General features: G+C 50.1%; 1 protein-coding gene across 1 annotated transcript in view; it reads right to left on the bottom strand.

The window, feature by feature from the left end:
- Positions 1-23,707, bottom strand: part of LOC143986834 (uncharacterized) — an 89,411-nt gene that overhangs the window by 23,644 nt on the left and 42,060 nt on the right. The window contains exons 2-4 of the mRNA XM_077485243.1: positions 20,395-20,518; positions 14,965-15,111; positions 3,830-3,979 (exon numbers count right to left, since the gene is read on the bottom strand). Of these exons, the coding sequence (XP_077341369.1) occupies positions 3,830-3,979; positions 14,965-15,111; positions 20,395-20,518 (421 nt within the window). The remainder of the gene's footprint in view (positions 1-3,829; positions 3,980-14,964; positions 15,112-20,394; positions 20,519-23,707) is intronic.

Genomic DNA, 23,707 nt, shown 5'->3' with positions numbered 1-23,707 from the left:
CATCCTTCCCAGCAGCCAGAAGAGTGACCCAATGGGCCGTGAAAGACAGGTAACGTCCCTGTCCATGCCTGCTGGACCATGAGTCAGCGGTAATATGCACCTTACCGCTGACCGCCCTGTCCAGCGAGGCAAGGACATTGCCTTCCACATGCCGGTAGAGAGCCGGAATCGCCTTCCGTGAGAAAAAGTGGCGTTTGGGGACCTGCCACTGAGGAACCGCACATTGTACAAACTCACGGAAGGGGGCCGAGTCTACCAACTGAAAAGGCAGCAGTTGAAGTGCTAGCAATTTAGCCAAGCTAGCATTCAACCGCTGGGCATGTGGATGGCTGGGAGTAAACTTCTTCCGCCGGTCCAGCAGCTGGGGCAGGGACATTTGCCTGCTATAATCGGACGTGGGTGTACCGCTAGCAGAGTTCCCGGAAGCACTTGGCTGTGACACACCTAATTCTACACCTTCATTCCTCTCAGAGCAGGTTTCAGAGAGGACTGAAGGTCTAGTGGGATTGGAGATGCCAGCTGATGAGGAGCAAGGAGAGGTCCGCTTTGTTCTTTGGTGTGGGTCTTTGAGGTACGCTTGCCAACGAGCTGCATGGCAGGTCAACATATGTCTGGTCAAGCATGTGGTGCCCAAGCGGCTGATGTTTTGGCCACGTGAGATACGCTTGAGACATATGTTGCAAATAGCAGCGGTGCGATCTGATGCACTCATCTCAAAAAAGGCCCACACCAAAGAACTTTTAGAATAACGCGCAGAGGCAGCGCTCTGCACAGGCGGAGCTCTGCGGTGTGATTCAGTCGGTGTGCTGCCCCTAAGCTGGCCCCCGGAGGGCATCCTGCCTCGTTGGACATGTGCCTCCTCCTCCTCCCTCCTTCCAGGCACCCACGTGGAGTCAGTGCCCTCATCATCCCCTCCCTCTTCATCGCTGTAGCAAACCTGGCAGTATGCTGCAGCTTGTGGAACATGACTGCCAGATTGCTGTCCTTCTTGAACATCCCCTCTCTCTGCATTCACGCTACTGCCTTCCTCTAGCTGAGTGTCATCATCAGAGCCCACCAAACACTGGGCATCCTCCTGGAGCATGAACCCAACACTGTGCTCAAAGAGTTCAGGAGACTCCTCAGGAGGACGTGGTGGGTCTAGGGAAGGAGTCACTGATGATGACATTGAGAGGAGGGAAGACCATGCATTGGCAGCTGCTTTGCGACTACCCTGAGACTGGGTGAGAGAGGATGAGGAGGATGAAGAGGGCTTGGTCATTTACTCTACCAAGTCGTTGGCATGTTCAACATGTCCAGCTGCCAAAAAGAAGGACAAGCATGTCCCATGGCCACGTGCTGATGACAATGCACCGCGTCCACGACCAGCACTGTTGTCTCTAGACACAGAGCCTGCTTGCCCTCTTTTATCGGCTCGCGCCTGTCTGCGTCTCCTTGCTGGCCTTCCAGACATGGTAATGGCCTGAAGGGAGTTGGGTAAAACAGCAGTTGGGTAGTTTATATTGTGCTGGAGGCACACAACACCCACTAACTCCTGCAGATGCCTTTTTTATAGAACAGCAGAGATAAAGGGGTATATACAGATGTATACTGTGCTGTGCTGGAGGCACACACAACTTCCAATAACTCCTGCAGATGGCAATTGGGCTCAAATAGAGAACAGCTATGTAGGTGGATTATAGCGGTATGTACTGGGTACAGAGCACGCAGACAGCACGCACAAGCTCCTAACACTACTGACTGCAAGCTCTATTATTAAAGATAGATCACTAGCTATATAGGTGAGGTGAATATAGCGGTGTATACTGCGGTCAGGGCACAGACAATAACCACTACACAACAGCAAGATAGGAAATCAGCCAAAAACGATTGGTGTGTACTGTGTTGAAGGTACACAGAACACCCACTGCTTCAGATGCCAACACACTACACGAGGCCGCCTTAATTGCGGCCTTATATAGTGTGGGGCGTGCACTACACAGAATGAGCTATGATTGGCCACAGGCATCCTGCCTGTGGCCAATCATGGCTCTCCTCGCTGCTGGCGCTGCGATTGGCCAAGCATGCGGGGTCACAGTGCATGCTTGGCCAATCATGAGCCAGCAATGCACTGCGCCATCGCAGTGCATTGTGGGCCGTGAGCGCCATGCGAATTTTGATGCGAACGGACCAAGTGTTCGGATTTCGCCGAACGGACGAACAGCCAATGTTCGAGTCGAACGTACGTTCGACTCGAACACGAAGCTCATCCCTAATCACCACCATTACTAGTAAAAAAAAAAAAAAGAATAATAAAAATGCCATAAATATATGCCCTGTTTTATAGACTAACTTTTGCGCAAACCAAGAAATATACACTTATTTTTTTACTTCCTGCCCTTGAAGAGGAAGGGAGGTATCTGGATAATGGTTGTCAGTGTGGTAAGTGTGGATTGGCTACATATACCTCACACTTACCCCTTCTCTGTCATTCTGAATAAAGAGGACTTACAAATGATGTGCACCTTTTCCTGTCATAGTCTTGTTTAATCTTCTCCTGCAACCAACTTGTTAAAAAAAGTTGAATTTTATGATTAAAAGGGTGTCTTTGGAGGCAGGAGGGGTGACCTTTGGACTCTGGTATATGGAAGTTATGCCAGTCCTGTGCCTCCTACCTTTGGTGCCTGTGCATATATACTGGCAGCCGGAGGGGCAGCACTTCTGTTCACCTTTACAATCCTGGTCAGTGTTGAATTGATGAAGCTCCTTGGGTATCTCCTGCAGAGAGCAGGGCACGATGGGTATTGGAAATCTGGGACATGATAACAGCAATGTGTAGGGTCATCTTATCTGTTTTCTTAAGCCCCTTTCACACTAGCGGTCTGATCGAGTCCGCCTGTCCATTTTGTGGAAGGACCAGAAATGACCCTCCATTCTCCTCTATGGAGTGGCGGGTGTAAGTGGACATGTGTCTGTTTACACCCACCTACATCTAATCTTCTAAAAATGAATGGATGAGGTTCTGTTACCCTTCATCTGGGTGGATCAGATGCAAGTTGAGATCCATTTACATCCGACTGTCCATAGAGGAGAGCAGGCTGTGTCCGTGTCTACTCTGCATAAGCGGAGCGGACACGGACCAGCTATCCGCCTTCTCAGTGGAGGATCAGCAGACAGATTCCCCGCTGAGCAAGTGGCCTCCTGATGGAGTACGGCCTATATGAAAGGGGCCTTAACCTCAAAAGGGTGGCCTGATGTCCCAAAAATGTATGCTGCCATCCCATCTGATCAATGTTTTTAAACAGTGTTACTTTGTATCTCTCTATATCCTGTCTGATCAATGTTTATAAACCATGTTACTTTGTATGTCTCTATCTCCTGTCTGAAAAATATTTGTAAATATGTTTCTTTCTACCTCTCTATCTTACATCTGAACAATGTTTATAAACACTGTGTGAGATGTCCTTTTTTGACAGCAGCAGCTTCTAAAGCTACTGTATTTACACAGGAACTCCCTGCTGTCATTTTGACAGCCATTAGTGGCAAATGAGATGGGGGAACAGCAGCGAGGAAGAAGGATAGGATGTACTACACACACACCCTGTTTACTCCCAGTGTGTACAACTGGATGGACGCTTTTACAAAGCTGCTAAAAGCTGGATGAAAGCTCTGCAAAGGCTTTGTAAAAACTTGCTGTACACATTGTTCTTATACAAGCTGTACTGGGAGAAGAAAAGGAAGGATCAGATTATTGGCTCCTAGGGGCAATACTGACAGTTCCACCCTCACATTTGGGGAAGATCTGGTCTGTACCGGGCCACTATATATCTTATCACAGTCATCCACTTACTGATGGGTTCCTGGCAATCAGCAGAACAGTCTGTTTTACAGCATTTCTTTGTCCCGGGACAATCCGAGTCTAGGTAACAATTCCTGTCGAGGGGGAACCTACATCTTGCAAGGGTTTTAACCACGGGACAGGTGCCCGCTTTCACCACCTCTGCAGGAAAAAAACATTTATCATTATTATTATTACTATTATTTTTTACAGGTAGTTATATTTACCTAGCTCTTTACAGATACATTGTACATTCATCAGTCCCGGCCCTCCAGGACATAACAAGCCAATAACTGTCTATACTGAGAATGAGTCTTTACAAACACTTTAAGTCTCCTTTCACATGGGGCGGATCAGTGATTATCCCCACCGTGGATATCCGCTTGCACAGCGGGGATTGCCGGAGCGATCTCCGCTGAGCAGGCAGAGGACAGGTCCGTCTCTGCACACTGCACAGGGATGGTCCTGTCACTGCGCCGCTCTCCCCTATGGGAAATCGGGTGACAACGGACCGCAGTGTCCATCGACACCCGATCCGATGACGGATAGAAAAATAGCTTTTTCCTCCATCACACTTTTTCGGATCGGAGCGGCTCGGATGTCAGCGGACATGTCACTGCTGACATCCGACGCTCCATAGAGCTCTATGGAGCATCCGTTCAGGTCCCCCTGAAAAACTGACAGACGGACCTGAACGGACCGTCCGTGTGAAAGGACCCTAAACCTACCTAAAACTCGCATTTCTTTGGACATCGGGTGCTCTTTCCTTCTTTTCCAAGTCTACATGCGGAAATGACCGTAAAGTCTAATCGGAAAAGGTAGCAGCCCAAGCCCCAAGAGAGTTCACCGCCACCATCCACCATTGGGCATAACCTACTGGAAAGGGATTTCTTCCTACTCACCCACACAATTTCCCATCCATTACCAGTGACTGATCCAGTCAGTCCAGTGTGGTCTCCAGCACAAACCAGTTACCACTGTAGCTTGTGTCTCTGCTTCTCCTTCTAAGCCCCTCCACCAGTTTGTCTTTGCTCATCCCAAGACCATAGCGAGGGTGTTATCCACTCACAGTTTGACTTCTACAAAACATTATGGAGAACCATTAAGGCAGGGTGACACCTTTATTTGGCTTTCTATTGGCCATGGGAGTTAGGTGAAAATGGGACGTGTAAAGGGAGCCTAAAGAGGAACTTCACCCAAAAGGGGAAGTTCCTCTCTTCCTCCTCTCCCCCCTCCTCCTTTACATTTTGGCACTTTTTTTGGGCAGGAGCTGGTACCTGATTTTGACAGGTATCCATTCCTCCACTTCTGGTCAGATCACAATGTCTGCCGACGACTCGTGATCACTCCTCGGAGAGCCAGAATGGGGATCCGTCAATGTAAACAGACAGATCCCTGTTCTGTCAGGAAAGTAGAGAGAGATCTGCTGTTCCTAGTGATCAGGAACAGCGATCTCTCTCCTCCTCCAGTCAGTCCCCTCCCCCCATAGTTAGAAACACCTCCCTAGGGAACACTTAACCCCTTCATCGCCCCCTAGTGTTAACCCCTTCCCTGCCAGTGACATTTATACAGTAATCAGTGGCTTTTTTTTTAGCTCTGATCACTGTATAAATGTCACTGGTCCAAAAAAAGTGTCACAAGTGTCCCATCTGTCTGCCGCAATGCCGCAGTCCTGCTAAAAATCACTGATCACCACCATTACTAGTAAAAAAAAAAAAGAATAATAAATATGCCATAAATATATGCCCTGTTTTATAGACTCTATAACTTTTGTGCAAACCAAGAAATATACACTTATTTTTTTACTTCCTGCCCTTGAAGAGGAAGGGAGGTATCTGGGTAATGGTTGTCAGTGTGGTAAGTGTGGATTGGCTACATATACCTCACACTTACCCCTTCTCTGTCATTCTGAATAAAGAGGACTTACAAATGATGTGCACCTTTTCCTGTCATAGTCTTGTTTAATCTTCTCCTGCAACCAACTTGTTAAAAAAAGTTGTATTTTATGATTAAAAGGGTGTCTTTGGAGGCAGGAGGGGGAGGTGGAGAGTATGGGGGGATGGCAGAGAGCATGGGGGGAGGTGGAGAGTATGGGGGGATGGCAGAGAGCATGGGGGGAGGTGGAGAGTATGGGGGGTGGCAGAGAGCATGGGGGGAGGTGGAGAGTATGGGGGGATGGCGGAGAGCATGGCGGGTGGCAGAGAGTATGGGGGAGGCAGCAGAGAGTATGGGGGAGGCGGAGGGCATGGGGGGATGACAGAGAGCATGGGGGAAGGTGGAGAGTATGGGGGGTGGCAGAGAGTATGGGGGAGGCGGAGAACATGGGGGAATGACAGAGAGCATGGGGGAGGTGGAAAGTATGGGGGGGTGGCAGAGAGCATGGGGGAAGGTGGAGAGTATGGGGGGTGGCAGAGAGCATGGGGGAAGGTGGAGAGTATGGGGGTTGGCAGAGAGTATGGGGGAGGTGGAGAGTATGGGGGGATGACAGAGAGCATGGGGGGAGGTGGAGAGTATGGGGGGTGACAGAGAGTATGGGGGAGGCGGAGAGTATGGGGGATGACAGAGAGCATGGGGGGAGGTGGAGAGTATGGGGGATGGCGGAGAGCATGGGTGGAGGTGGAGAGTATGGGGGGATGGCAGAGAACATGGGGGGGTGGAGAGTATGGGGGGATGACAGAGAACATGGGGGGAGGTGTAGACTATGGAGGGATGGCAGAGAGCATGGGGGGATGGCGGAGAGCATGGGGGGATGGCGGAGAGCATGGGGGGTGGTGGAGAGAATGGGGGGTGGCAGAGAGTATGGGGGGTGGCAGAGAGCATGGGCAGAGGTGGAGAGCATAGGGGGAATGGCTGAGAGCATGGGGGGAGGTGGAGAGTATGGGGGATGGCAGAGAGCATGGGAGGAGGTGGAGAGTATAGGGGGATGGCAGAGAGCATGGGGGGATGGCAGAGAGCATGGGGGGTGGCAGAGAGCATGGGGGGGGGGGTGGCAGAGAGCACAGGGGGTGGCAGAGAGCACGGGGGGTGGTAGAGAGCACAGGGGTGGCAGAGAGCATGGGGGGAGGTAGAGAGCATGGGGGGTGGCGGAGAGTTTGAGGGGGTGGCAGAGAGCATGGGGGGTGGCAGAGAGCATGGGAGGTGGCAGAGAGCATGGGGGGGTGGCAGAGGGTATGGGGGGGTGGCAGAGAGCATGGGGGGAGGCGGAGAGTATGGGGGGATGGCAGAGAGCATGGGGGGAGGTGGAGATATGGGGGATGGCAGAGAGCATGGGGGGAAGGTGGAGAGCATAGGGAGAGGTGGAGAGCATGGGGGGATGGCAGAGAGCATGGGGGGGAGGTGGAGAGCATGGTGGGATGGCAGATGGCATGGGGAGGTGGAGATCATGGGGGGATGGCAGATGGCAGATGGCATGGGGGGATGGCAGAGAGCATGGGGGGGAGGTGAGAGTATGGCAGAGAGCATGGGGGTGGCGGAGAGCATGGGGGGGTGGCGGAGAGCATGGGGGGAGGTGGAGAGTATGGGGGGGTGGCGGAGACTATGGGGGATGGCAGAGAGCATGGGAGGAAGTGGAGAGTATGGGGGGATGGCAGAGAGCATGGGGGGGTGGCAGGGAGCATGGGGGTGGCAGAGAGCATGGGGGGTGGCAGAGAGCATGGGGGGTGGCAGAGAGCATGGGAGGTGGTAGAGAGCACGGGGGTGGCGGAGAGTATGGGGGGGTGGCAGAGAGCATGGGGGGAGGTGGAGACTATGGGGGATGGCAGAGAGCATGGGGGGGGAGGTGGAGAGCATGAGGGGAGGTGGAGAGCATGGGGGGATGGTGGAGAGCATGGGGGGATGGTGGAGAGCATGGGGGGATGGTGGAGAGCATGGGGGGATGGCAGAGAACATGTGGGGGAGGTGAAGAGCATGGGGGGGACGTGGAGAGCATGGGGGGATGGCAGATGGCATGGGGGGAGGTGGAGAGCATAGGGGGAGGTGGAGAGCATGGGGGGAGGCGGAGAGCATTGGGGGAGGTGGAGAGTATGGGGGGGTGGCGGAGACTATGGGGGATGGCAGAGAGCATGGGAGGAAGTGGAGAGTATGGGGGGATGGCAGAGAGCATGGGGGGGTGGCAGGGAGCATGGGGGTGGCAGAGAGCATGGGGGGTGGCAGAGAGCATGGGGGGTGGCAGAGAGCATGGGAGGTGGTAGAGAGCACGGGGGTGGCGGAGAGTATGGGGGGGTGGCAGAGAGCATGGGGGGAGGTGGAGACTATGGGGGATGGCAGAGAGCATGGGGGGGGAGGTGGAGAGCATGAGGGGAGGTGGAGAGCATGGGGGATGGTGGAGAGCATGGGGGGATGGTGGAGAGCATGGGGGGATGGTGGAGAGCATGGGGGGATGGCAGAGAACATGTGGGGGAGGTGAAGAGCATGGGGGGGACGTGGAGAGCATGGGGGGATGGCAGATGGCATGGGGGGAGGTGGAGAGCATAGGGGGAGGTGGAGAGCATGGGGGGAGGCGGAGAGCATTGGGGGAGGTGGAGAGCATGGGGGGAGGCGGAGAGCATTGGGGGAGGTGGAGAGCATGGGGGGATGGCGGAGAGCATGGGGGGATGGCGGAGAGCATGGGGGGATGGCGGAGAGCATGGGGGGTGGTGGAGAGTATGGGGGGGGTGGCAGAGAGTATGGGGGGTGGCAGAGAGTATGGGGGGTGGCAGAGAGCATGGGCAGAGGTGGGGAGCATGGGGGATGGCAGAGAGCATGGGGGGAGGTGGCGAGTATGGGGGGATGGCAGAGAGCATGGGGGGATGGCAGAGAGCATGGGGGGGTGGCAGAGAGCATGGGGGGGGTGGCAGAGAGCATGGGGGGGGTGGCAGAGAGCACAGGGGGTGGCAGAGAGCACGGGGGGGGGTGGTAGAGAGCACGGGGGGTGGCAGAGAGCATGGGGGGAGGCGGAGAGTATGAGGGGGTGGCAGAGAGCATGGGAGGTGACAGAGAGCATGGGGGGAGGTGGAGACTATGGGGGATGGCAGAGAGCATGGGGGGAGGTGGAGAGCATGGGGGAATGGTGGAGAGCATGGGGGGATGGCAGATGGCATGGGGGGATGGCAGAGAGCATGGAGGGGGAGGTGGAGAGTATGGCAGAGAGCATGGGGGGAGGTGGAGACTATGGGGGGATGGTGGAGAGTATGGGGGGAGGTGGAGAGCATGGGGGGATGGTGGAGAGCATGGGGGGATGGTGGAGAGCATGGGGGGATGGCAGAGAACATGTGGGGGAGGTGAAGAGCATGGGGGGGACGTGGAGAGCATGGGGGGATGGCAGATGACATGGGGGGAGGTGGAGAGCATGGGGGGAGGCGGAGAGCATGGGGGGGAGGCAGAGAGCATCGGGGGAGGCGGAGAGCATGGGGGGAGGCGGAGAGCATGGGGGGTGGTGGAGAGTATGGGGGGGTGGCAGAGAGTATGGGGGGTGGCAGAGAGTATGGGGGGTGGCAGAGAGCATGGGCAGAGTTGTAGAGTATGGGGGGATGGCAGAGAGCATGGGGGGAGGTGGAGAGTATGGGGGATGGCAGAGAGCATGGGAGGAGGTGGAGAGTATGGGGGGATGGCAGAGAGCATGGGGGGTGGCAGAGAGCATGGGGGGGTGGCAGAGAGCACAGGGGGTGGCAGAGAGCACGGGGGGGTGGTAGAGAGCACGGGGGGGGGGGGGTGGTAGAGAGCACGGGGGTGGCAGAGAGCATGGGGGGAGACGGAGAGTATGAGGGGGTGGCAGAGAGCATGGGGGGTGGCAGAGAGCATGGGAGGTGGCAGAGAGCATGGGGGGAGGTGGAGACTATGGGGGATGGCAGAGAGCATGGGGGGGAGGTGGAGAGCATAGGGGGAGGTGGAGAGCATGAGAGCATGGGGGGATGGCAGATGGCATGGGGGGATGGCAGAGAGCATGGAGGGGGAGGTGGAGAGTATGGCTGAAAGCATGGGGGGAGGTGGAGACTATGGCGGGATGGCGGAGAGTATGGGCGGATGGCAGAGAGCATGGAGGGGGAGGTGGAGAGTATGGCTGAAAGCATGGGGGGAGGTGGAGACTATGGCGGGATGGCGGAGAGTATGGGCGGATGGCAGAGAGCATGGGGGGTGGCAGAGAGCATGGGGGGGTGGCGGAGAGCATGGGTGGAGGTGGAGACTATGGGGGGATGGCAGAGAGCATGGGGTGGATGGCAGAGAGCATGGGGGGGTGGCAGAGAGCATGGGGGGATAGCAGAGAGCATGGGGGGTGGCGGAGAGCATGGGTGGAGGTGGAGACTATGGGGGGATGGCAGAGAGCATGGGGGGATGGCAGAGAGCATGGAGGGGATGGCAGAGAGCATGGGGGGATAGCAGAGAGCATGGGGGGTGGCGGAGAGCATGGGTGGAGGTGGAGAGTATAGGGGGATGGCAGAGAACATGGGGGGAGGTGGAAACTATGGGGGGATGGCAGAGAGCAAGGGGTGAGGTGGAGAGCATGGGGGGAGGTGGAGAGCATGGGGGGAGGTGGAGACTATGGGGGGAGGTGGAGACTATGGGGGGTGGCAGAGAGCATGGGGGGAGGTGGAGAGCATGGGGAGATGGCAGAGACATGGGGGGATGGCAGAGACATGGGGGGATGGCAGATGGCATGGGGGGGAGGTGGAGAGCATAGGGGGAGGTGGAGAGCATGGGGGAATGGTGGAGAGCATGGGGGAATGGTGGAGAGCATGGGGGGATGGCAGATGGCATGGGGGGATGGCAGAGAGCATGGAGGGGGAGGTGGAGAGTATGGCTGAAAGCATGGGGGGAGGTGGAGACTATGGCGGGATGGCGGAGAGTATGGGCGGATGGCAGAGAGCATGGGGGGTGGCAGAGAGCATGGGGGGGGGTGGCGGAGAGCATGGGTGGAGGTGGAGACTATGGGGGGATGGCAGAGAGCATGGGGTGGATGGCAGAGAGCATGGGGGGGTGGCAGAGAGCATGGGGGGATAGCAGAGAGCATGGGGGGTGGCGGAGAGCATGGGTGGAGGTGGAGACTATGGGGGGATGGCAGAGAGCATGGGGGGATGGCAGAGAGCATGGAGGGGATGGCAGAGAGCATGGGGGGATAGCAGAGAGCATGGGGGGTGGCGGAGAGCATGGGTGGAGGTGGAGAGTATAGGGGGATGGCAGAGAACATGGGGGGAGGTGGAAACTATGGGGGGATGGCAGAGAGCAAGGGGTGAGGTGGAGAGCATGGGGGGAGGTGGAGAGCATGGGGGGAGGTGGAGACTATGGGGGGAGGTGGAGACTATGGGGGGTGGCAGAGAGCATGGGGGGAGGTGGAGAGCATGGGGGGGATGGCAGAGACATGGGGGGATGGCAGATGGCATGGGGGGATGGCAGATGGCATGGGGGGGAGGTGGAGAGTATGCCAGAGAGCATGGGGGGAGGAGGAGACTATGGGGGAATGGCAGAGAGCATGGGGGGAGGTGGAGAGCATGGGGGGATGGCAGGGAGCATGGCAGGGTGGCAGAGAGTATGGGTGCGGTGGAGAGCCCAGGGGGGAGCTGCAGAGAGAAGCAGGATAGGAGGAGGGGGGGGCGGCTGCATATAGAAGAATAATTCTCTCCATCCTCCTCCTGCAGTCTCTGAATGCTTCTTCTCTCCCTCTCGCAGGCATTCCGCTACTGCAGGAGGAAGATGGAGAGAATTATTTTTCAATATGCAGCCGCCCCCCCTCCCCGCTCCTCCTACTATGCAGTTTACAAGGGGCTGAACTCATGGTTTTTCGGGCAGTTCTGAAGGTGTCTGCTCTGGCTCCTCCCGGCACTGACGGCTGACCTATACGGGCGGCCGCGCAGCCGCTCAGCGGCCGCCGAAGGCGTCTCATCTAGCTCCTCCCCCCCGGCGCCGATGGCTGAGCTTAACTGGCAGCCGGGTGGCCGAGGAGAGGCTGGATGAGCCCGCAAGGACTTGCAGCCTGGCGGCCCCGGCGGCCGCAGCCCACCGGGCAAGTGCCCGGTTTGCCCTGTGGCCAATCAGGGCCTGCTTACAAATGATGTGCACCTTTTCCTGTCATAGTCTTGTTTAATCTTCTCCTGCAACCAACTTGTTAAAAAAGTTGTATTATATGATTAAAGGGGTGTCTTTGGAGGCAGGAAGGGGGACTTTTGGACTTTGGTATATGGACGTCAGGGGCGTAACTATAGGGGGTGCAGCAGTCGCGACCGCAACCGGGCCCTGTGATGCAGGGGACCCATGCAGCCCCCTCTACATATGGCCGGCAGCAGCATAGGCAGCTAGGGGTACCAGTGCACCATGCACACGGGTGGGTGGAGGGTGACTAGCAGAGCTCCACGCTCGACTATCGCACTGGCTGCTCTTTAGTTGTACATTCCCTGCATGACCTGTGTCCTCGGCCGACTGCTCAGAGTACCCCTCTCCTGCTCCATGCATTGCTGCTCAGTCCGATGTCTGTTCTCCCCAGCCAGAGTCCCGCCCCCCCTGAGTCCGGCCCACACTGCACTGCATACTTCTCCCGGGTAAACAAACTTTAAGCACACAGATGCAATGCAGCCCTATGAGAGCTGGCTCCCCGGAGGACACTGCAGGCCTGTCTGCCAGCCCCCCTCCTCCCCCATCATACACAGATGATGAAAGGTCTTTCTGGGAGATATGCTGATCGCCCGTCCAGCACACTGGAGATCATTCATCTTTTGTCCGATCCCCAGCCTGTTCATAGGGGCGCTTCAGTCACTTTGGGTATGTTGAATCATGCCATGAGAATTATTCCTCAGGATGGAGTCTGGCCCTCCTTCCCCTGTTTTAGGACTCTGACTCGGTTGTCAGGTTACAGGCAGAGGCACGGCCCAACTAAATCATGCGGGACTAGTTTTCTGGGTGACTCGAATGGCATCGCCATGTTTATTCCACAGCCATGAGCAGGACTCTCGGAGTGGTTCAGACGCAGCTGACTCAGTTGGATTTCGGCCATCTTGTGTCATGAGTGGTTGGCCCACGGAAGTTCATCTGCCCAAGTTTGCACATACTTCAGCTTTTTCGTTATTTGCCAATACTGGCAGTTAGTCACAAGGTGGATCAGGGTCTCTTTGAATCATGTCCTTCATGTGTTCGTTGATGTGGCTAGGTCTGACCTACAAGTTTCACTTCCTGGGAGAGTTCATCAGTGCGATTCACTTTGGCGCAGCCAGCACTGAGCTGTTGGGCAAACCGGTTCCTTTCTTACTCCCTGCTGGTCATGGTTAGTCTCTCTGGACACAAGTCATCGATCTGGGTTATGGTTATTTATCCTTGAATACTCTGTAGGCTTATACCAAGGTTTGGAAGATTTTCTCAGGTTCATGACTCCGGCTTTCGAAGCATAATTTCATCTATCAGGCATCCAGCATTTTAGACCCCTGCAAACTCCTGACAGTTTGCCCATTTTTGCGACTCACCCTATACCAAGAATAGACAGACAGGTCAAGGGTATCCGTTTTGAAGTGTTCAATCTTCTCATCAATTATTTTGCAGGGGCTCCTCGGGTTAGCCCTTACTCCCTTTTCCCCCACGTAACCTCTCACTACAAGCAGTCCATTCTAATGTCTGTATTTTCTCTGAAATTAGGCTTAATCCAAATCATTTATGAGACATTTGTTTGGGATCTGGGCAGTTTCACGGGTTTCCAAACAGGGGGTCCATTCTTATCATCAATTCATGGGACGCCGAAATTCCTCCGGTTATAGCGGATCCATATACTGAAGCCATCCGAGCGATCTCTACTTTACTAGATGGATTGTTACCTACCCTTCTTCAGGCTTTCTCATCACACCTACTTTGCAAGTTAAGACTCTTACTACAAGTGTCTGTTTACACCCACCTACATCTAATCTGCTAAAAATGAATGGATGGGGTTCTGTTACCCTCCATCTGGGTGGATCAGATGGTAGTCGGGGTCCGTTTACAGCCAACTTCCCATAGAGCAGAGCAGCCTGTGTCCGTGTCTACTCTGCATAAGTGGAGCGGACACGGACCAGCTATCCGCCTTCTCAGTAGTGGAGGATCAGCAGACAGATTCCCCGCTGAGCAAGTGGCCTCCTGATGGAGTACGGCCCATGTGAAAGGAGCCTTAACCTCAAAAGGGTGGCCTGATGTCCCAAAAATGTATCCTACCATCCCATCTGATCAATGTTTATAATTAATGTTACTTTGTATCTCTCTATCTCCCGTCTAAGGCCCCTTTCACATGTGTGGACCGTTCAGATCCACCTGTCAGTTTTTTCAGGTGGATCTGAATGGTCGCTCCATTGTCTTTATGGAGCGTCGGATGTCAGCGGTAACATCCGACCCCGCCCCAATCCGCATAATCCATATGGATGGATGCCCTATTTTCCATCTGTCTGGCGGATCGGATGAAAACAGACAGGCGGTCCGTAATCATCCGATCCCTTCATAGGGGAGAGCGTACTCTCTGACAGGTCCGTCCCTGCACAGAGTGCAGAGACGGACTTGTCATCCGCCCCGGCTCAGCTGGGATCAACGGAGCGATTCCCGCTGAGCAAGTGGAGGAGTAAAACGGACAGCCCCGTGTGAAAGGGGCCGATCAATGTTTATAAACAATGTTACTTTGTATCTCTCTATCTCCCGTTTGATCAATGTTTATAAACAATATAACTTTGTATCTCTCTATCTCCTGTCTGATCAATGTTTATAAACAATCTTACTTTGTATCTCTCTATCTCCTGTCTGAAAAATATTCATAAATATGTTGCTTTCTATCTCTCTATCTTACCATGTTTACCATGTTTACAATGTTTATAAACACAGTGACAGATGTCCTTTTTTGACTCCCTGCTGTAATTTTGACAGCCATTAGTGGCAAATGAGATGGGGAACAGCAGCGAGGAAGAAGGACAGGATGTACTACACACACCCTGTTTACTCCCGGTGTGTACAACTGGATGGACGCTTTTATAAAGCTGCTAAAAGCTGGACGAAAGCTCTGCAAAGGCTTTGTAAAAACTTGCTGTACACATTGTTCTTATACAAGCTGCACTGGGAGAAGGAAAGGAAGGATTGGATTATTGGCTCCTAGGGGCAATACTGACAGTTCCACCCTCACATTTGGGTAAGATCTGGTCTGTACCGGGCCACTATATATCTTATCACAGTCATCCACTTACCGATGGGTTCCTGGCATTTAAAAGAACAGCCAACGTCACAGCACTTCTTTTCCCCAAGACAATCCGAATCTACTTTACAACGCCTGGGTATGGGGCCCTTACATGGTAAAAGGGTATTAACCACGGGACAGGTGCCCGGTTTCCTCACTGCAGGGAAACAACACATTTATCATTAGCTGCATTTATTATTATTATTATTATTATTATTACAGGTACTTACTGTATATAGTGTTGTCAATTTACATAGCACTTTACCGACATATTGTACATTCACATCGATCCCTGCTCTCAAGGAGCTTACAATCTAAGGTCCCTAACTCACATTAATACGTACACCTGCAATAACTGTCTATAATGAGAATACAGAATGCACAGAGCGTTTCTTGGTAGTTCACATGTGACATTTTCAGGGTCTTTATTTTGGTGACGCTTCCAGATCAGAAAAAAAGCCATCATTCTTTAACTGCTTCACTACCGGGCCAATTCTGGCATTTCTTTCCTGCATGTAAAAATTACCTTTTTTTTTGCTGGAAAATTACTCAGAATATATATATATATATATATATATATATATATATATATATTTATATTTAAAATTGGATATATATATATATATATATATATATATATATATATATATATATATATATATATATATATATATATATATATATATATATATATGTATATATATATATACAATTTTAAATATAAATTGAAGAGTGTTGCCCTGCCATATGTGTAAAATACAACTCAAACATACATGTTGTATAAACCAATAATTATCACACATATATAATAATATATATATTTTAAGAAGAGGCCCTAGAGAACAAAATGGTGAAGGTTGCAGCTTTTTATGTCACAGGGAATTTGCACAGCCATTTATTTATTTATTTTTTGAAAATACACTTTAATGAATTTTAATGCAAAAAAAAAAAAAAAAACTCACAGTATAGTAGCCAATTTTTGGTGAAATATAAAAGATGATATAACGCCGATTAAATAGATACCTAACATGTCAGGCTTTAAAATTACGCACGCTCGTGGAATGGTGCCAAGCTATGGTACTTAAAAATCTCCATAGGAAATTCTTAACATTTTTTTTATATATTAGTTTTGAGTTACAGAGGAGGTCTAGCGCTAGAATTATTGCTCTCGCGATAACGTTGACTGACTGTTTACATGTTTATTTAAAAAAATATTACGTTTCCACTGTTTCTTTTTTTTTTTTTTTTTTAATGAAAGACTGTTTCTTTAATTGTTTTTTCATCACTTGTATTGCTATCACAAGAAATGTGATAGCAATATACCGGAATAGTGACACCGGAATAGTCCAATGAACTTTGGGTGATTAAGGGTAAATATGCATGATAGCGGTGACACTTTGGACAAAGTGTCATTTATGTGTAAATTTAGTTTTTGCCTCAGGACAGTAATAGGGTTCTGAGGGTTAATTATGTAGGTTAACTTTGACATCAGTTTGGCTGGGCTGTGTAAACCCTTGCACACACGGTCGGGCATTCCGACGGAAAACGTCCGATCGGACCATGTTGTAGGATAATCCGACTGTGTGTGGGCTCCATCGGACTGTTTCCGTCGGAATATCCGACCGACAAAGTTTTAGAGCTGGGCTATAAAATTTTCCGACAACATGATCCGATCGGACTTTGTCTGATCGTTTGTAGAGAATTCCGGTGGGACAAAGTGCCACGCATGCTCAGATCAAATTCCTAGACCAAAGCTATTGGCTACTAGCCAGAATGTAGTCCCATCGTAACAAAATATAGTCATCACGTTACGAACGATCGGATTTTCCGACAACTTTGTCCGACCGTGTGTATGCAACACAAGTTTCGGACAAAATCCGGCAGATTTTGTTGTCGGAATGTCCGACCGTGTGTACAAGGGCTTAGAGTTCCGCCTGGTCATGTGTACGGTGAGGGGCACATGACATGCCAGAACCAGGCCTGGTTGGACGTTTTGGGTATCAACTTCCTCGGAACCAATCAGTGGGTGTGACGGGTCCCGCTGAGGAGTCTGGGGAAGGGTACTTAAGATGTGGAAGTCACGTGTTCAACAGTCGTCGTTCGTGAGGCCCAGGCGGTCTGTTCCTGGTTCCTGGACCGGGGTAGCCCCACGAGGGGTCCCGGTCACGGAGCGTTCGACGCTCCGCAACATGCTTCTGTTGGTTAGCCCCAATAGACCCGTCTGGTCTGGGGTAGGGATCCGTCTGTTCCCGAGTCTTGGAACCGGCTGGTCTGAGGCGCAGTAACTGAGGAAGGATTCAAGGTGTCCGGGTGTGTTCTCGGCTTGGAGGGGTGCCGCAGCTCGTGTAAGTGATCGTGGGAGGACTCTTCGGAGGAGGGCCGACAAGCCAGCATCCTGAGAAGTGCCTGGTTACTGAGTTGTGAAGGACATTGATGAATCCGCACTTTTTCCCGTACTGTCAAGGAGACAGAGAACGTTCCAGGTACGGAGGAAAAAGGTTCCTGTTCGCTTTCACTTATAACTCGTTCAAGGTTAGAGATTTCTTAAGTTCTGAATCAACGTGCTGATTGCCATAATCTCTGGCTAGGGATTTGTTCAGCCTTGAAGCGCCCAGCTGCGAGTGGCTACTCTCTGGGTGGTAATAGAGACTTTGTTACACTAGCAGTTCAAGGTGCCTGAGTTCTTCACCCTTGCCCTCTGTTCCCATATGAGACTGTGTTGTTGGATGTTACCCCTGCAAATAAAAACTTTTCAAAAGGACTTTATTGGTGTCAACGCCCAAAGTTGTTGGGTATCAACCCTGGGAACCCCTAGACGTGGAAGGACAAGCCAAGCGGAGGCAACTGGTAAGCCCAAAAGGTTAAGGCTGCCCTGCCAAGGGTTATGGCCGCTACATGCATTTTGGAGTAGCCCTTATTATATCTACCCATCTTTTCCTTATTCTCTGAAATTTAGGATGATGGTACCCATACCCTTATTTTAAATTATTTTTGAGGCCAAACTCTCTCTAACAAGAAATGTAAACATCTCTTATGATACAAATAAGGCATGACAAGTCCTCATTATGGAGACATTTGGGGTCTATTAGACCCTAGATCTCTCCTCTACCCTGAAAAGTATGAGATCAAAGAAAAAAAACATTGATCTCTGCTTTACAGAAAATAAATAAAATGTTAGTATGGCATCATGATGCCTCCCAGTATCATACAGATGGCCCGGGGACCATCCGGTCCACAGCCAGCTCTGTGGAAACTCGGCAGCACTGTCGGATCGGATCCCAGGCTTCTCGATCGCACGGGAGAGACCGCAGATGCACCAGGACATTCCCTCCCGCTGCCAGTAATAGCATTCCAGTGACTAACCAGCCTTTAGGAAGGCTTTTTAGAGACGCTCTCCTGTGTTCCTGTTAAAGACTTGCTTGGCTGACATTCCTTCTGACTCCCTGACGTTTTGTCTTGTCTGACTATCCGTTCCGGTTCCTGAACTCTGGCTATGTCTTGACTATGTTTACTCTGTGTAATTTTTTTTATTATTATTAAACGAGTGTAATTTATTTTATTTATGATTCATGGTTTCTGACACTCACAAATAGGCACAAATTCCAACAGATCTGCTCCAAAATCTTGTGGATAGCCATCCACGAACAGTGGAGGCTATTATGGTGGTGAAGGGGGGGGTCAACTCTATTAATAGCCATGCTTTTGCAATGAAATGTCCAACAAGTTTATATATGCGTGATGGTCAGGGGTCCACAAACTATGGGTCATATAGTCTACAGTTCCTGCGTGTTATAAGTGGTGACACAGGTTGTGGCAATGGATGGGGGAGCTAAATGGCAGAGGACGAAATGTATCAAGAGTTGGGCCTCGTGCTTTTTATGCCAGGTAGTGTTTCCATGCTACTCTATGCAGTATCCTCTTCATATTTTTGACTATTAGTTACACATTCATGCTTTTTTTTTATTTTTATCAATATTTATTCATGCTTAGGGATTTATTTATCAATGTTTTCACCCAAGAGTCACACAACTTTCTCCAAAGATTCACCAGTTTTTAAATTAAATGACGTGAACTAAAGACTGAAAGAAGGGAATCACAAACCAGCCCAGATTCTGGAATACTTCACTGGTGATTGGGGGGGGGGGGGGGGGTGATATTTTTTAAAGCCTTTCTCTGTCTATGAACATTAGAAGGGGTTATCATCTCCTCAGAGAATGAGGGTTGCTCCCTCCTGCTCCTCTTTCGGAACCTCCACACACATTCTCATTTCTCATTTCAGTTGGTGTGCAAACATAGCGCCTATACAACCCAGGGGCTCTGTTATAATGTAAAGGCATCCTTTAGGGTCATGTATCAAACATTTTTTTATAATTGGTGCCTACAAAGTCCATTTCTGTTGTTCTTCTATTTAAAATCCTTTAGGGTCAGTTGGATTTTGTGCTGTGCTTTACTTACATGCATGAGAGTGAAAACTCCTCTGGTGCAGAGACTGGTGTGACTGGCTCAGTGTTCTCTGTACAGCACTGCGGTATATGTCAGAGCTATATAAATGTGAAATAATACTGTGACTGTGGGAGGGAAAGAGTGAAAGTTCCTCTGGTACAGCGACTGATGTGACTGGCCCAGTGTTATTTGTACAGGTACTGTGGTATATGTCAGAGCTATTGACATGGGAATTTATAGATAGGCAACTTCTATCCTCATATTGATTAGTGGTTCCAAATTAATAATAACTACTGCAATAGGGGACAGACACAAAAGATACACTCTGCATGTTTCCAAATAACTGTTCTGCTTTATTATGACGCAATTGAAGGTTTTTATACACATGATTACGTAGTTATCACATTAATATTACAATTGTACGTTTATGGTAACAAGGGGCGTAACATAGGCAGACTAATTCTAATCAGGACTTGAAAGAATGCAAACATGTACTGAAAACATTATTAATGCCGTGTGCATAGTGAGGGCAGTGTGCAATACATACAAAATAGAATACAATTATATACAGAACTTACAAATTTCCTTTACACGATATAAATGTATATTAATAATAGTGTGTGTGACTGTGGGGGGGCATTAGAGTGTAAGCTCCTCTGGTAAAGACTGATGTGACTGGCTACATGATCTCTGTACAGCACTGTGGTATATGTCAGAGCTATATAAATATATAATAATAATAGTGTGTGACTGTGGGGGGACATTAGAGTGTAAGCTCCTCTGGTGCAGAAACTGATGTGACTGGCTCAGTGTTCTCTGCACAGCACTGTGGTATATGTCAGAGGTATATAAATGTATAATAATAGACTGTGACAGTGTGAAGGACATTAGAGTGTAAGCTTCTCTGGTGCAGAGACTGTCCATGTTCTGTCTGTACACAGCACTGTGGAATATATCATAGCTATAGTTGTAGTAGCCTTAGCACAGAATCACATACCTGCAGTCACCACTTGGAGCAGTAGCACCCCCAGAAGGATGGATAGTGTCAGTCCCACCAATCTCATGTCTGCAGTCTGGATGGAATAAATCCATAAACTGCGGATGGTTCTTATATCTGTATTCTAGAAGGAAGAGATGTCAGGGCCGTGCCAGAGACCTGTCATTATCTGTTATTGCTTACCCAATTTCTCAATAAACTTTTCCCTTTGGTGACATCATACCCATCTTGCAAAAGCCTAATCCCTTATGTGTAAATCACTGGAGGTGTCACAATAAAACCTGTATTCCATTGTACATATACATCGTGTATATATGACACACGAGGAACTGGAGGGACATTCCCCATGTCAGTCCTAATATTCATAGCTAATGTCTGTTTACATCAAAAATAAAGGGTCAAGATTTGCATATTTTGCAGCAAATGTTTAAGCAAGCCCTATGTGGGATTTATTTTATTTTATTTTAACTTTTTACAAGGGAGGAACAGCAAGATTTTATTGTCAACTAAAGCACATTAACCACTTCGGCCCTGGAAAAATTTGCCCCCTTCCTGACCTTTTTTTCCCCACAATTAGAGCTTTCTTTGGGTGGTATTTGATCGCCTCTGCCGTTTTTATTTATTGCGCTATAAACAAAAAAAAGAACGACAATTTTGAAAAAAAAATGTTGTACTTTTTTGCTATAATAAATATCCCAATTTTTTTTTTTTTTTTAAAAAGCGAATTTTTTTCTCAGTTTAGGCCGTTACCGTATATACTCGAGTATAGGCCGACCCGAATATAAGCCGAGGCCCCCAATTTACCCCCAAAAAAACTGGCAAACTTATTGACTCGTGTATAAGCCGAGGGTGAGACATGCCTGTCCATCCCTGTGTGTGTGTCCGTCCATCCCTGTGTGTCCGTCCATCCCTGTGTGTCCGTCCATCCATCCCTGTGTGTGTGTGTGTCCATCCATCCATCCATCCCTGTGTGTGTGTGTCTCCATCCATCCATCCATCCATCCCTGTGTGTGTGTGTCTCCATCCATCCATCCATCCATCCCTGTGTGTGTGTGTCTCCATCCATCCATCCATCCCTGTGTGTGTCTCCATCCATGTGTGTGTGTGTGTGTGTGTGTGTGTGTGTGTGTGTGTGTGTGTGTGTGTGTGTGTGTGTGTGTGTGTGTGTGTGTGTGTGTGTGTCCAGCCTACCTTTGTCCCGAGCCTCCGTCCCGTGCCTTGCCTCCTTGCCTCCGTCCCGTGCCTTGCCTCCTTGCATCCGTCCCGTGTCGTGCCTTGCCTTGCCTTGCCCCCGTCCCGTCCCGTCCCGTGCCGTGCCGTCCCGTGCCCTCTTCGTCGGCGGCCATTGTAAAGTTCAAAAGCTGCGCCGCCGCCTTCGCCTGTGATAGGCGGAACACTGAATTTCCCAGCAGCCTGTGTTCCGCCTATCACAGACGTCGTATCATCCTCGTCCGTAGTACGAGGATGATACGATGTCCGTGATAGGCGGAACACAGGCTGCTGGGAAATTCAGTGTTCCGCCTATCACAGGCGAAGGCGGAGCCGGAGGCGCGGCTTTTGAATAGAATGGCCGCTGTCTGTCTGCTCGACACGCTGATCGAGCGGGCAGACAGCGATGACTCGAGTATAAGCCGAGGGGGGCACTTTCAGCCTCAAAAAAGAGGCTGAAAATCTCGGCTTATACTCGAGTATATACGGTAGATGCATTCTCCTACATATTTTTAGTAAAAAAATAAAAATCGCAATAAGCGTATATTGATTGGTTTGCGCAAAAGTTATAGCGTCTACAAAATAGGGGATAGATTAATAGCATTTTTATTATTATTATTTTTTTTAACTAGTAATGGCGGCGATCTGCAATTTTTATCATGACTGCGACATTATGGCAGACACATCGGACAATTTTGACACATTTTTGGAACCATTGGCGTTAATACAGCGATCAGTGCGATAAAAAATGCATTGATTACTGTAAAAATGTCACTGGCAGTGAAGGGGTTAACACTAGGGTGCGGTGAAGGGGTTAACTGTGTTCCCTGGGAGGTGATTCTAACTGAAGGGGGAGGGGACCGACTGGAGGAAGTGATGGATCGTGGTTCCTAGCTAATAGGAACAAACGATCTGTCACTTCTATACGGACCCCGCAAGCCGACATATAGCTATGTGGTTTTGCGTAGGGGAGCCAACCTGATGCAGTACAACTGCTAAGGTGACAATAAAATGAATGGTTGCTTCATGATACAATGCCTTGAAAAAGTATTCATACCCCTTGGAATTTTCCACATTTTGCCATGTTGTAACCAAAAATGTATATGTATTTTATTGGGATTTTATGTGATAGAACAACACAAAGTTGTGCATAATTGTGAAGTGGAAGGAAAATGATAAATGTTTTACAAATAAATATCTGAAAAGTGTGGTGTGCATTTGTATTCAGCTCCTTTACTCTGATACCCCTAACTAAAATCTAGTGGAACCAATTGCCTTCAGATGTCCCCAAAATAGTAAATAGAGTCCATCTGCGTGTAATTTAATCTCAGTATAAATACAGCTGTTCTGTGAAGCCCTCAGAAGTTTGTTAGAGAACCTTAGTGAACAAACAGCATCATAAAGGCCAAGGAGCACACCAGACAGGTCAGGGATAAAGTTGTGGAGAAGTTTAAAGTGGGGTTAGGTCACAACAAAATATTCCAAGCTTTGAACATTTTACAGAGCACTGTTCAATCCATCATCCGAAAATAGAAAGAATATGGCACAACTGCAAACCTACCAAGACATGGCCGTCCACCTAAACTGACAGGCCGGGCAAGTAGAGCATTCACCAGAGAAGCAGCCAACTCTGGAGGAGCTGCAGAGATCCACAGCTCAGGTGGGAGAATCTGTCCACAGGACAACTATTAGTCGTGAACTCCACAAATCTGACCTTTATGGAAGAGTGGCAAGAAGAAGGCTATTGTTGAAAGAAAGTCATAAGAAATCCCATCTGCAGTTTATGAGAAACCATGTCGGGAGACACAGCAAACGTGGAAGAAGGTGCTCTGGTCAGATGAGACCAAAATTGAACTTTTTGGCCTAAAAGCAAAACATGATGTGTGGCGGAAAACTAACACTGCACATCACCCTGAACACACCATCCCCACCGTGCAACATGGTGGTGGCAGCATCATGTGGTGGGGATGCTTTTCTTCAGCAGGGACAGGAAAGCTGATCAGAGTTAATTGGAAGATGGATGGAGCCAAATACAGGGTAATCTTAGAAAAAAACCTGTTAAGCTGCATACACACGGGCGGACTGTATGGCCAACTTAGTCCGT

Source organism: Lithobates pipiens, unplaced genomic scaffold (assembly GCF_037356315.1).
Source record: "Lithobates pipiens isolate NorthernLeopardFrog02 unplaced genomic scaffold, aLitPip1_a1.2 Scaffold_18, whole genome shotgun sequence".
NCBI classification, from domain to species: Eukaryota; Metazoa; Chordata; class Amphibia; order Anura; family Ranidae; genus Lithobates; species Lithobates pipiens.
This window is presented reverse-complemented; position numbering and strand designations above follow the sequence as displayed.